At 55.1% G+C, this 14,208-nt stretch overlaps 5 protein-coding genes across 5 annotated transcripts; 4 read left to right on the top strand and 1 right to left on the bottom strand.

Annotated features, from left to right (window-relative positions):
• The first annotated feature begins 46 nt into the window (after positions 1–46).
• Positions 47–1,915, top strand: JDV02_009764 (uncharacterized protein). Its single transcript, XM_047991448.1, has one exon. The coding sequence runs from the start codon at positions 81–83 to the stop codon at positions 1,674–1,676; it is 1,596 nt and encodes a 531-aa protein (XP_047847460.1). The 5' UTR covers positions 47–80; the 3' UTR covers positions 1,677–1,915.
• A 129-nt stretch (positions 1,916–2,044) lies between these two features.
• JDV02_009763 (Non-specific serine/threonine protein kinase) lies at positions 2,045–3,401 on the bottom strand (the record flags this gene model as incomplete). The annotated part of the gene is made up of 3 exons (XM_047991447.1): positions 2,045–2,652; positions 2,721–3,298; positions 3,367–3,401. 3 exons carry the CDS (start codon positions 3,399–3,401, stop codon positions 2,123–2,125), a joined length of 1,143 nt encoding a protein of 380 aa, XP_047847459.1. The 3' UTR covers positions 2,045–2,122.
• Positions 3,402–6,955: 3,554 nt separating this feature from the next.
• JDV02_009762 (uncharacterized protein) lies at positions 6,956–10,292 on the top strand. Its single transcript, XM_047991446.1, has 2 exons — positions 6,956–7,480; positions 7,540–10,292. The coding sequence occupies exons 1-2, from the start codon at positions 6,959–6,961 to the stop codon at positions 10,009–10,011; spliced, it is 2,994 nt and encodes a 997-aa protein (XP_047847458.1). The 5' UTR covers positions 6,956–6,958; the 3' UTR covers positions 10,012–10,292.
• Positions 10,293–10,580: 288 nt separating this feature from the next.
• On the top strand, positions 10,581–12,323 carry JDV02_009761 (uncharacterized protein). Its single transcript, XM_047991445.1, has one exon. It carries the CDS (start codon positions 10,727–10,729, stop codon positions 12,284–12,286), a length of 1,560 nt encoding a protein of 519 aa, XP_047847457.1. The 5' UTR covers positions 10,581–10,726; the 3' UTR covers positions 12,287–12,323.
• Positions 12,324–12,797: 474 nt separating this feature from the next.
• Positions 12,798–14,034, top strand: DAL2 (Allantoicase). Its single transcript, XM_047991444.1, has 2 exons — positions 12,798–12,946; positions 13,004–14,034. The coding sequence occupies exons 1-2, from the start codon at positions 12,844–12,846 to the stop codon at positions 13,975–13,977; spliced, it is 1,077 nt and encodes a 358-aa protein (XP_047847456.1). The 5' UTR covers positions 12,798–12,843; the 3' UTR covers positions 13,978–14,034.
• Positions 14,035–14,208: the final 174 nt, after the last annotated feature.

The raw sequence follows: 14,208 nt of genomic DNA, 5'->3' as shown, positions 1-14,208 counted from the left end.
ACGGATGGAAACACGGAAGTGGACTAGGCGCGGCCCTGAGGCAGGGCGGGGAGGTAACATGGGAGGCTGGTCGCACAACAATGGAAAGACATGAACCTGACCTTAAACTGGCCCGTCGGCTGTGCCCCCTATTTTCAACCCTTCAGCAAACCCACTGCTTTTGTTATGAAGGTGTGTGGCATCGCTTCTGGACTACGCGCGGGTCGGTTCCCTCATCCACATCTTTGAAGATGGCCACTACACCACAAACAACCCCCCCCTTTGCCACGAATGTCACCACCACCTTCACTTTTGCTCCAGCAACTACTGCGGAAGTCTTGATAGCTCCCTTTACCGCCTGGGTCACATCACCTTACTACGCCGTCACGACAGCGAGCGTGACAGCATATAGATCGGGGGGCAACCCATACCCTTTCCAGGCAACCGTAACAATCATTGTGCCTCAGCCATCTGCCAACTCCTCACCTGCAGCATTGCCTACCACGACGAGCATTAGTGACATTCATAGCACGGCTTTACATTCGAATTCTGGCCAGGGTCTCTCCCAGCCTGAGGTCACCGAAGAATACACATCGACTTCAAGTTCGGCGACAACATCAGTGCCTGTGGGTGCTGCCACTGGACATGCCTCGGAATCGTCCTCAACGCCTTCGACAGGCGCAATCGCAGGCATCGCCGTTGGCTGCATAGTCGCTGGCCTGATCATTGGCCTGTTCGGGGCGTGCTTGTTGTTGAAGCGCAAATACAAGAGACCCGCGGTGGTAGACGCTGTGGTGCCTCGTGCCGAGCCGAAGCCCTACATGGATAGCGGTGGCACAGGCGATAGCATCCAGCTCGGCCAGTTCCTCCTCGAGGCGACGCCAGACAAGGATATCGCGCGCGAGGTGCAATCCCTCGGAGAACTTATCCGCCAGCATGTTGAGAACAACTATCACACGAAACCAGTGGCTGTCGACATGGACACGCTGGAGCAGTCGCTCTTGAAGCTCGGATTCACCGATGAGATCGTCCCGCCAAAGCGGGTCGTCATGGGTATATGCCTCAATCCGCAGACACGCTATATAGGGTTGCAGCATGTCATCTTGCGCGTCGTCTTCGCTTGCATCACTATCGACCCTCATGGCCGGTGCTCGCTACTTCCTCCCCCAGTGGCCGCGTTCCTCGGGTCGATTCCTACCCTCGACTCACAGCAACAAGCAGGCGAGCGGTCGCTTACGAGCTGGGCAGCCGGCAAGACCGACCAAGACGCGCAAGCTCTCCTCCTGGCCCTTTCCAAGTGGCGTGTCCTCTCGGCGTTCTTGCTGCATCCCAATCGCAGCATGCGTACGCCGCTATCGACTGACTGCGGAACCATGTATCCGCAGGCGCAGGCGCACTCTCTCGTGAGTTCCCTCAACGCCTTTCTGAGCAACTTTGTCAAAAAAGACTCGGGAGCTTGGCTGGCACAGATGAGCCACCTCGAGGCGGTGATCATGGAGTGCACCAAGCTGGGATACGTGCTGTTTTCACACCCAAGTGAGTGGAGGGTTGTCACCGAGGAAGATCGAGCAAAAGCGAGAGGAGAGAAACGCGTCGCCTTGGTTGTTGAAGCTGGATTGGAGAAGCTCAGCGACCGGGACGGAAAGCCATACTCATCGCCAAAGAGAGTAGTAGATCCTGTTGTGGTTTTGTGTTGATCTGACGGGCCCCGGGATTAATATGCATGTGGTGGCAACGTCGTTTGTTGAGCTCGAAAACGGTTTTGGCACAAGATACTCCATTAAGAGCTATACTTGTACTTGGGGAGAAATAGCTGCAGCTGCGTGACTTGCTTTCCTTCTGTAGGGTCCTAGAACTTGTATACAGCTCCCGCTTAGCGAGCTTTTGGGTTTGATCACATGGAGTGTCTAATTTTAATGGACAGTTTGGCCTTTGATCGATGCATGTATGACTCCGTCAAACCGCAATGTACGGAATAGTCTTTCGACAATTTGTTGTTTTCGTTATGTCTCGCGACTTATGCTGCATCTCAAGGCCGAAAATGCGTAACAAAAACGAGTAGATTCTGATCTATGGATAAGGATGCAATCTGACGAGCCAAAAGTGAAAAAGACGGCTAAAACAGAACAGCTTAGCGATGCAGTTACTCTTTGGACCCCCCATTAATGTCAATCCCAGCAAACCAGGGATCGGACAGAAGTTCTGCAGGTGAGGGTCTTTTCGACACATCATACTGCAAAATTCGTCGAATCAGCTTCTTGACAACGCTGGCTTCTTCCTCGTCGAGTTCTGGTGCCGCCTTGTCGAAAGCCTCCTCCATTGACGGCTGCTCCTCCTCCATCATCCACGGTTCCTCGCCCTCTGCAACCCCTCCAAGCTCGCAGTTGAAAAGCTTCCTCTCAGGGGTAAAGTATCGCGACGACGTCTTCCATTGTTCGTAAAGATCGTCAGGAAGGGGACCGAGGGAAGCAGTGAGCTGGAGCAGATGGAGATCATCTTCAAAGTCGGTCCAGAAAATAGAGAAGAGCTGTTCCCCTGTAATAAGCTCGAACATGAGACAGCCAAAGCTCCAGATATCAAGGCTTTTGTTGTAAGCTCCGGTGAGAACCAGCTCAGGAGCCCGGAGGCCCTTCGGCGTCACAGGCTTCGCAGGCGGATCAGTGAAGAAATACGCTGTCAAGACGAATTATTCCAGGTCAGCGACTTCTCCCGTGCGCCAGAAGAAAGGCAGAATGACTTACCCCCACCCATATCAGACAGCTTGATCTTGAAACCCTCACTGTAGCGCGTGAACGCCGCCAGCGGTTGCGCAATACTCAAATATCTGGGCGCCCATTTGTCTGGCTTACCATCCAGCCTCTTTACAGGCGGAGAAGTGGAGTAGCTGCTCTCATCTTCAATTTGTTGAAGTTCTTCTTCCGGGGTCGCATCAATATTTTCGAACGTGAAGAGCATGTTTCCCGGCTGAAAGTCCCCATGAGCGATCCCATTCTCATGAAGGAGTGCCAGGCCCTGCAGTGATTGCTTGAGAATGCTCCTTGCCATCTGAGGCGGATACTGGACCTTCATGTCGCGATAGCGAGGGTTGAACTGGGGTAGTTCTTCCACCATGGAGTTGACACTTGGGCCCATTGGCTCGAAGACGAGACATTCATGCGTTCCATTTGGGCCATCGAGCTCGAAGGTGTCTAGAAGTTGGGTGATGTGTTGGGCGCTCTCCGCCGGCGCGGCTTCATTGAGGTGCCGCAGGATTTGCAGTTCCCTGGCCTGTCCCGAGAGCTCCGACACCAGGACCTTCGAAGCGACGTATTTGTGATTCCTAGGATGGAACGAGCGTCAGAACTTAATGACAGTTCATCAAGTGACAAGGCCCGAGCCTTACCGTACGTCGTGAGCAAGTCACGCAGTTGAATAGGCACCATTGCCAAGCTTGCGGAGAATCTTATACTGGCCATCATGCAAGATGTCATCCAAGTGAATGGAGTGAAATCCTCCTAGATGGTAAGCCTCTTCCCTTGTTGAAACACGCGTTGGCCCTTGAACCGGCCTCCTTCGTCTAAGCGCCCATGACTTTGACCGGCGTTCCCAAATTGGAGATGACCGAAGTTGTTGGTCGTCGAGTTTTCTGGGCGCTTCATGTTGATAGCCCGAATTGGACTCGGTCAATTCCATTTCTTGTCATTGAAACACCATCTGCTCACCGGAATAGCAAGCGAGCGTTGCATTGTGACTAAAGATCAGCGGCTGCATTGGCTGCGCCGCCAACATGCGCCGTGATATTTGAAGCAGACGCGTTCGCCGTCAACCTTTGTCGCTCAACCCAACAGCTCTTGGCCTGTGGCATTACTATAAGTAGAGACTGATGACGCCGTTTCTCTCGATTTCGCTAAGATAACAGCATCTCCCGCATCCTTCAACATCCAAGACCCATTGATATTCAACCTGGCTTGCAAAAGTCGCTCTTCATTTTTATCCACTCCATTGAACCTGTTTGAAGCCATGAAAGCCGAAGATGTCGCCTTTAAGCCAAGTACCACGTACGAAAGGGAAAACGACAAGAGAGAACGAATCGTTCAACAAGTCCTCGAGGCTGCGCCTGCCGAATCTGTCACGGCTACAGTCGTGTAAGTTGTTCGCCTGGCTCAGTTCTGTTTTGCGCATTCGCTCACAGAGACGTCCAGGAGCGGCTGGCACACTAGCCCAGGCAATCCTACTAGAGACCGTTGCACCGTCGATTTCTTCACCGCCGATGGCCGCAAAATCGGTGGCACGCATATTCTCGAAGGACCAACAAAATTAGATCAAGGACTCGACTGGCGTCTCAGTTGAGAAGGGAGTCGATGGGTCTTGTGCAAAAGACATGCCAATGTATCGTTGCTGCTGCATTTCAGTCATGTATCGACTTAGCTATGCCAATTATGGTCTTCTACACCGAGTATTTTATAGAAGACTTATATTTATGCCCGAACCTTATACGACCCGTATATTACCGTTTTGCTAATAAAACCTTACCTGGGGCACACGCCTAGTATCTGCGGCCCATATCTTCGTTACAGGATAGAATGGCGATGAATTGCCCCGTCTGACACGCTAACATGACTCATCTATACTGGATGGTATACGACTATACGACTGACGACCCCCGCCCGTTTCCGCCACATTTTTTGAAAAGTGATTACGAAACAACTAAGACTTTCCAGGAGCGAGTCCTTAGTTCTCCATTTTTACTCGAGTGGTTCATGATACAACATAAAAGACTCGTTCCTTCCTTAAATTGCAACATACTCAACTCAATTTCCTCATCAAGCTTCTGGTCGACATGCCGCCATCCGAATCGCAAGTGCCATCGTCAGAGGCTGTCAATGAACTGCAGTGGGAGACACATGTTCAAGTGCCTCTCAAGGAGGCGTTCGAATTTGCTTGTGAATTAGTAGAGTGGTATCGCCGGGCGGTCTACGACAAGCAGGACCGTCTTTTATACGATGATAATTATCCGGACTGCGACAGCATGTGTCATGAGATGGAGGATTGCTGGGAATTCCAAGCCAATTTCGACCGGCGGCGTGATTTAGAATGGAAACGACGATACGGTAAGCGTTCCCAATCTTCACGCTGATATGCGACACTTCCTGACTTGCCCACTTCAGGCGTAAAGGTCGAGGAGATGGCTGAAGAGACAGCAAACAGTTCGGATCAGCTCCGTAGCTTCTTGAACTTACATAGTGACAACCGAAAAGGCGCGAATGCGCTCCAGGGAGCTATTGAATTGTGGGAGCAGAAGAATCCACTATACATATATCACAAGGACCGGCCGGCGGACCGGCCCAGAAGCGACGTACTCGTCAGATTTCTAAAGTATATAGCAGCTACAGGGAGCTCAGAATCTTTTCTGCGGCTTAATTGAGCATAATAAATCCTGTCAGTCTAAATAGACCTTTCCAATCGGTTTCATTGTCATGACTGGTAGGAGTGTTCTTCAGGTGGGCTTCAACTTCCACCGCATGTCGATATGGAGTGACCAGGGCTGGATATTTGCCTTATGCAACGGCGTGGTTCAGAGTGAACCATGATGCTAATAGCCTCGCCGCACCGGCAATCACGTTTAGGAAAAAACATCATCGCAATGCTTAATACCACAACAACATGACGGGGGGTTTAATGGTATGAGGAGGTAGATGCTCAAGAAATGAACCCCAATTTGAGCCCATATGAACCCGGTTATACTAGGCCTCGTTGCCTCATACGATTTGTAGATACCTCGAGACGAATGACATAGCGAGAGCGCGTTGGCTCAGTGTGGCAAAAGCTGTAGGCCAAAGGCATCCGTGGCTTGACAATGAGTGGAATATGGGCGACTACCTTCAGTTCCTGGTCGACTCTGAGACAGCACCGTATGCTATTATACATATGAAATACTTGGGCACTGGCAGACTTTGAGACTTACACCTGCGGCGTCAGGAGCATTAGAGACGGAAAGCCTTGCATTGGCATGCCCGTGACAATTTGTGCTACGAGGATATGGTCACCACATCAAGTAATGCACTGCCAATTGCATATGTTTGTTTCGAAGAATATGCTTTCAAAATCATGAGAGAGATCATATGGATCCTTCACCACGTCATCTCATAGATGCAGTTGAGCTAATTACCCGGTTCGCGCTCAAATCTTCGGAGATGTGTTGGCTGGAAGCGCCTATAGATGTTGAAGTAAAAGAAACGGGAATGATATAGCCACCAGTCCTAGCCACGACTGCTTCGAACCCATGTTCACGCTGTAGTCTGTCGCGAGCTCAAGTTCCAGAATGAACGGGATTTCAGCTTCAATCATTGGGCTTTTCGACATGTCATGTACCGTATCATCTTAGTACCTTCGTCCACGCCCCGCTGGGGGACTGCATCCCTGAAGGCCATTATGACTATGATTATGAAGATGAACTTCCTCATGCCATGGCACAATTGGGCATGTCGACTCGAACCCCAGACTCGCGCTCTGTGGGGCGGGCGTGGACGACATAATTTCTGAGATAATACGGTAAGCCACAAGGTTTGACGAGCACTCATGCTGGGGTAAGGCCGGATGAGATGCTCCGAAAATACCCAGCAGTTGCACCACCTCAGTCCCCTAGTATTCTCAACACATGGCTGGGCATCGGCCATCGAGCAACAGTAGCGCGATCGGGCTCTTAGCCCGGCATGGAGGGGCGCAGGCCTCGGAACGGGCAGGTAATCCGGTATTGTCCCCACAGGCGGGCCTAGACTTCACATAACGTACGTTGCCCGTCTCGTCACACGTGGATGATGGATCCGACGGACTAGTAGTAGCAGTAGTACCTCCTCGTTGTCAGTCTGCCCAGAGCCTTGACGTTTCTCGGGGTCCTCGGCACTTTCCAGCAAAACCTTGACCCTTCACGTGGAGGAGACTTCATGCGGATTCTGAATCTCCATGACCCCTGGGGCGTCTTCCACCCGATTGTGCGCCCATGGCGATGACCTCTGGCAAGGGACAGCGGACGCCGTTCTTCCCCAAGGCAGACGCTGCCATCCTGTCGTCGAGACACGGGCCACTGCCGACGTATCCCAAGAACGTCTGGCCCATCTACGATCCGGACAACTTTGGCAAGCCGATTGCGGCATGGCCTTCAAGCGCAGAGAATGGCTTCTATCCTCCGCCGAAGGAAGAATTCGCGCCAGCATCGATCCCCGAGAAGCCCGCCGCCGCGTGTCTCTCCGACCGGTACCTGCGCGCATTCCTGGCTGAGAATGAGCGCCTCAGGTGCTGCATGCTCTGGTACTACACCCGGGACCTGTTCAACGAGACCGAGTTCCTATCCGGGCTCCGAGAAAAGACTTCTCTGGCGCAGGAGTCGACGGGTTGGGAGTTTGTGGTAATAGGCATCCTCGACGTCAACTTTTACATTCGCCTCGCCTCGATCGGCCTCCCTCTTGCCATTCTTCCGCGGGGAGAGACGATATGTGCACACACGGTTACTCAACCTCCTGGCGTACGTATGCTCCCCGCTCGGGTGGGTGGCATCTTGTCTGAGCTGACGGGGTGTCACAGAGTGTTTTCTTGCTGCCAAACATGATGGAAGATTGGCGATTCAGGGAATCACCCTACGTCGAGTCTGGTGGGTTGAAGGCCTACGCCGGGGCGCCTCTTCGCCTTCAAAACGAATCGGGCGAATGCGTCGCCCTCGGGTCGCTCTGCGTCGCGTCGCGGACGAGCCAGGAGCCGTTGACCAGACTGCAGCAGCAGACGCTCGCTCGCCTGGCCGACTGGGTCGTGTCCGACATTGTGCAGTGTGCGAGGGCGAGGCGGCAGCGTGATCGTCGTCGGATGGCGGAACTCATCTCTGCGGCACAGGTAGAGTCAGACAGAGCAGTCTCCGAGGAGCCGGTGTTGCGTATCCTGAGAACAATGTACTCGGAGGCGACGGTCAGCGTGCAGCCGTCCAAAGGGGACCATGTCGATATTGACAGCCATGGTCTGATACCCGTCGAGGATCTCGAAGACGGACTGTGGGAAGATACCGACTATCTCGACGACTTCATTGCCAACTCGAACAACCAGGACCTTCCGTCAACGAGAGCAGTGCGCGCAATCACCGCCCCGTGCGAGAGCGTTTCGGGGCCCTCGTTCCTCGTCGTTGCCTCGAGGGACTTCCGGCTGGTGTTTGACGATGTCGATTCCTGGTTTGTCCAGACTTGCGCCAATATGGTGTCCCAGATATGGCATAAGCGCCTCCTCGCCGAGGCAATGAAGGCGAAGGAAAAGTTCCTTCGGGGGTTCTCTCACCAGCTCCGAACCCCGATACACGGCATCCTTGGGTCAGTGGAGTTGCTCGCCGAGGATCTGATGTCCCGAACACTGCCCGACCTGAACTCCTCCTCAACAAAGTCTGGCGAATCAACCATCTATCTCGACTCCATCAGGTCATCGGGGCGAGATCTAATGTCCATAGTCAACAGCATGATTACACTGAACAGATGGGCGGATATCGCCATAACGAATCGGAACTATGCGACGCACACTGCATCAGAACTTGAAGCGGAGCTCGAAAGCGGCATACTCAAGGCAACCTCGGGCGACACGCTTTCTGGCGCCTCGCTATTCTTCGGCCGCGACATGCCGCGAGATCATGACAGCTTCCGTATAGACCTCGACCTACTTCGAGATAGCTTACTCCCGCTCATCCTCAACGCCATCCAACACACCTCGCGGGGCGTGGTGGCTGTGACAGTGTCACTGCGTCCGACTGAAAAGGAGCTCGTCGTCGACGTGGAAGACACGGGCTGCGGCATCGATGTCGCTGACCAACAGCGAATATTTGAGCCTTATGAAAAGGCTCAAATGCACTCGGCTGGCGCTGGGTTGGGGCTGACCCTCGCGGCCAAGTTCGCAACACTGCTCTATGGATCCGTCGCTCTGGTGTCGTCAGAAGTTGGTCGCGGCTCGCATTTCCGAGCGATATTTCGAGAAGTCGAGTGCGCTCCCTCGCCCATCTCATCGCCTGAAATTTCTAAGAGCCTCAGAGCCTTGCCCTCCAAGTACTACAATATGTCATCACAGTCGGACAGCGTATTATTGTGCGATCACTTTACGCGTTTCCTGACCAGCCACGGCTTCACTAATTCGGACAGCATCGATGACGAACACTTCGTTGTCCTTGATTTGGAAGCCGATCCAGAGAAGCGTCACTCCCAACTGTCGCAAATTCGCACCGACCGTGTCGCTGTCTGTCTAGTACCATTCGCAGAAGGAGAGAGCCAACCGGAAGAGACATCCGACAACATAATCTACATTGGCGGTCCGTTTTCCACGTCGAAGATGATTTCGGTACTGGAAGAGGCGGACAGACGGCAGTCGTCATTGAAGACACAGCGCGAACCGCAACTTGACATGGATGAAAGCCTACCGGCTCCTCCCAATGCAGCCACGGGTCCAACCACAAACATGGAGACAAAGACATTGGTGCTATTACAAAACCCGGTGCCTCAAGCGGGTGCAGACGATGCTCCCGGTATTGACGGTGTGGTGTCGTCGAAGACTATAAAGGATGTAGAGATTGCTGCAGAATCAGCACCCACTGCTCCTATACCCCCAGCTCTTGCAGTGTCGAAACCGGCGGCACTGCTTGTGGACGACAACGTGGTCAATCTACGCATCATGCAGATGTACTGCAAAAAGCGAGGACTGCCGTACTGTTGCGCAGCCGATGGCAAACAGGCCGTGGAAATGTTCACGAAACAACAGTCGTTGGCTGCCAGCGGTGACGGACCAGGGGTTCAGCTGATCCTCATGGACCTGCAAATGCCGGTCTGCGACGGCTTCGAAGCCACGCGGCAGATAAGACTGCTGGAGAAGCAAAATAATTGGAAGACGTCTGTCGTGTTTATCGTGACTGGCCAGGACAGCCCGAGCGATCGGAAGGTTGCGGATGATGTGGGCGCTGACGATTACTACGTCAAGCCGGTGGGGATCAAGGTGCTTGATCGCGGTGTGAAGCAATATTTCCCGGCGTTTGAGGTTTAGAGCGTATACGACTGGACGTACGAGTATGATACATGTAGGGTTCAGGATTTTCATAGCGATGAGGCGTCGGACGGCAAGTCCCGGGTATTTGTTTTTGTAGCGCAGTGGTTACGGGTTCTGATGGGTGTTCTGTTCTCAACTTCTCACGCCAGGACCCGTGGGTGGCACGCATGTTGCTCGATGTCTACATGGTCTTTGTGCTGGATCATTGATATCTGGTGGCATCAACTCAATCTTGGCTCAAAAGATGAATCCAATTCAACATTGTGACGGTTGCCCAACTCGAAGACTTGCAATGTCGAGCTCTTACGGTTCTGGTGTTGTCGAATCAGGTGCGTCTTCGTATTTGACTGTTGCGCCTTTTGATGGAACCCCGCGCTGCGACCCCCACCTCCATGTCAAGTCCAGTTCGTGTCCCAAAGCCCCGAGTTGTTCGGATCTGCGGGGAATCTGCCTGAGCAAACGAATCAGCACTGGAATCTCTGGTGATTCAGTGGGGGGACAGACCGTGGGGGCCAGCTTTTACACCTCAACTCACCCGGAATCGTTCTCTGTCGGCAGACGTTAACGTTCCATCGCAACATGGGGAGAATCGTTGCCCCGCGTGGCCTCTTGATGCAGTGCCGGTAATTTGGATGCCCATAATAACAGTGCTCGCCTCCCACGGGGAAAAGAAGGCCTGCCAAACACACCATTCTCGTGGCATATCAGGAACATGGCTCTCATTCCACAACCGGCGTCGGTGACGCTCGGGGACGGTCACGTCGACTTGGCGAGCCTGCAAGACGTTTCAGAAGACGTTGACACCTCAATGCCGCGCGAGGGCTACAAGATTGACGTCTCAGCGGCATCGGGCGTGAGCATCAGGGCGGGCTCAGCTACAGGCCTGTTCTACGGACGCCAGACACTCCGTCAGCTATTGCCTCCTTCGGCGCTCCGCCGAGCTGGCACCGTCTCCCAGGGACCGTGGCGTCTTCGTGAGCAGAAAATCTCGGACGCCCCGTCATCGGGTCTCGGCTGGCGCGGCTGCATGCTGGACGTTGCACGCCACTACATGCCCGTGTCCGACGTGCTACGGTTCATCGACCTCATCGCTTTCCACAAGCTCAACGTCCTGCACCTGCATCTCACCGACGACCAGGGCTGGCGCATCGACGTGCCGAGCTGGCCTCGTCTGGCCTCGGTGGGCGGGTGGCGCGAGCGGTCTATGATGGGATCGAGGATTCACAAGCTCTACGACTCTCGGCCTCATGGCGGCGTCTACTCGGCCGACGACCTGCGCGAAGTCGTGGCGTACGCCGCGGAGAGGCACGTCACCGTCATCCCCGAGGTGAACATGCCGGGCCACATGCAGGCTGCCGTCGCGGCGTACCCGGAGCTGGGCAACACCGACGTCGAGGGTCGAGAGCGAGACGGCTCCGTGCGCGACGCATGGGGCGTCTCGACGCGAGTGCTCAATGTGTCAGACGAGACGCTTGACTTTTGCCGCCAGGTCCTGGACTTTGTCTGCGACGTCTTCCCCTCCCAGACGATTGGCATCGGCGGCGACGAGTGCCCGTATGAGGAGTGGAAAAGCAGCGTCGCGGCGCAGACGCGTATGAGGGAGCTGGGCCTCACCAGCGAGCGCGAGCTGCACGGCTGGCTGATGGGGGAGATGGCTGCGCACCTCGCGAGTCGCGGCCGGCGCGCCTACGGATGGGACGAGATCATGGCGGGCTACACGGGGCCCCCGGAGGCTGTCCAGGTGGCCGCGTGGAGGGGCCCCTGGCCGACCACAGTGGCGGCCCGACGGGGCTTCGACGTCGTATCATGTCCAGATCTGAGCGCCTACCTAGACTACAGGCAGTCGGACGACGAGAGTGAGCCGACACCGGTGGGCACGCGGTTGACTTTGGAGGATGTGTACGCCTTCGAACCCGTGCCCCCCGGCTTGACGCCCGAGGAGGCGTCGCACGTCGTCGGCGCGCAGGTCAACGTGTGGACAGAGCACATGGAGAGCGCGCGTCGCGTCGACTACATGGTGTTCCCGCGACTCTGTGCCTTTGCCGAGGTCGCCTGGGGCAAGCCCGCCGGCAAGGGTTTCGAGGACTTTCGTCGGCGGCTTGAGGAGTCGCATCTGGCCAGGCTCACCGCGTTGGGGGTCAATTATCGGCCGCAGACGGGGCCGCGGCCGTGGGATGCCCGTCCGGATGCTCCCGGCAGGCCCCTCCCGCGTGCCGTTCGCGAAGCGCAACTTGATGAGCTGACTGCCGAGCTCAAGGAACTGGCAAAGTAACGTCTGTACGTAGTTAGCCAGCAAATCAATAACGGGGTACTCATCTCAGAGCGTGAGATCAATGTTGACAGAGTTGTCTTGCCTTCCCCTGCCGAGTATAGATAGATGGCACGGAGAGATCAACAATGATGGCTCTTGGGACCGTCAACGCGCCAACAAGTCCCTTCGTTGGCAAAAAGTCAAGACTCTGGTCTCATCGCCTGGTTCAAGCGAATATCAAGTAATAAGGTGCAGGTATTACGTACAGGAGGGCGCGAACAGCGCAGCAGCCAGTCTTGTTGCGTGTACGCCAAGAGTGGAATCCACTGTGGGCTGTTGCGAAGCAAGCCATCTAATAAAATCGGCTTCCTGCGACGGACCTGGCCGATCTCCATGTTACTTAAAAGCCGCGGGCCCACGAAGGCTAGGTGAATCGCCCACGAGGACACTTGACGAGAATCTAAATACTGGCAAGAACCCAACTTCTTAGACTCGTAATAAATAGTCCCAAAGACAATTTTCTCAAATATTTGCTGGCCCGCCCAGACACATCAAAGCTCAGGCAAAACTCGGGCATCATGCCGTCTACAGTGGACAAGACATCCTACCCGCTTGACCACGTCGAGTCAACCGCCTTGAGCGGCAGTGAAATTGACGAGACATTTCGCTCCAGCTGCATCGGTAAGCCGCCTCTCTACAATGGAATGTCATCCGTCGTGCTCACAAGAAGAACCACAGACCTTGTCTCGTCCGCGCTCGGCGGTAAGGTCCTCGCCCGCTCAGACGAGTGGTTTGCTGACGCGACCAACCTGCTAATGCCCTACGCGCCCGTCTCCAAGCCGGGGAAGATGGTCTTTTCCGGCCAGTGGATGGACGGCTGGGAGACCAGGAGGCATAACCGCAAGCCCTTCGACTGGGTCGTGATCCGTCTCGGCGTGGCCTCCGGCACGGTAGACGGCGTCGAGGCCGATACAGCGTTCTTTACGGGCAACTACGGACCGGCGGTATCCGTGGAGGGCTGCTTCAGCTCCAGTGACGAGGAAGTCATCTCTTGGGAGGGCGGACGGGGCAAATGGGAGACCATCCTCGACGTCCAGCCCTGTGGGCCGTCGCAGCGTTTCGGCTGGAAGCTCGCAACCGCCTCGAACAAGGCGTATACCCACGTGAGGCTCAACATGTACCCAGATGGTGGCATCGCGCGATTCCGCCTCTGGGGCCACGCGGTGCCCGTGTTTCCCGAGGACAAGAGCGCCATATTCGATCTCGCTGCCGCTCAGAACGGCGGCATTGCCGTCTCTTGCAGCGACGAGCATTACACGTCCCCTAGCGACCTGCTCCTGCCCGGGCGCGGCACTGACATGAGCGAGGGATGGCACACGGAGCGATCACGGGAGGTGGGTCACTCCGACTGGGCCATCATCAGACTTGGAGCCCCCGGCTACGTGCGCAACTTCATTGTCGATACCGCCCATTACAGGGGTAACTTTCCGCAGCAGGTGGCCATCGAAGCTCTCGCGTGGGAAGGCGATGGGGAGCCGGATGCCACCGACTCGGCCTGGCAAGGGGTTGTGGCTCCGACTGATATGGGGCCGGACCAGGAACATGACTTGCCCAGCAGTAATGGAGGGACTGTTTTCACCCACGTCAAGCTCATCATTATTCCAGATGGAGGACTCAAGAGGCTCAGAGTATTCGGTCGCAGAAGTATGTAGAAACAGACCATTAGATATTAGAGTTCAGTACAGTTTGAAGCTTCCATGCAGGCGGCCTTTCGACTATTGACTTTCAAGCCCCAACCAAGACCCTCAAAAGCTATGATTATAGCAAACCTCCAGCCCAAGTTCGGCCCGCCCCCCCTCAACCTCCTCCTCCCCCCGTCGGCCAAGAGCTCGGGAGGGGGCCCTTTGCGCAGCCAATGCATTGGACATTTGGTTGGTTGCGCA

Source organism: Purpureocillium takamizusanense, chromosome 10 (assembly GCF_022605165.1).
Source record: "Purpureocillium takamizusanense chromosome 10, complete sequence".
In the NCBI taxonomy this organism is placed as follows: domain Eukaryota; kingdom Fungi; phylum Ascomycota; class Sordariomycetes; order Hypocreales; family Ophiocordycipitaceae; genus Purpureocillium; species Purpureocillium takamizusanense.
This window is presented reverse-complemented; position numbering and strand designations above follow the sequence as displayed.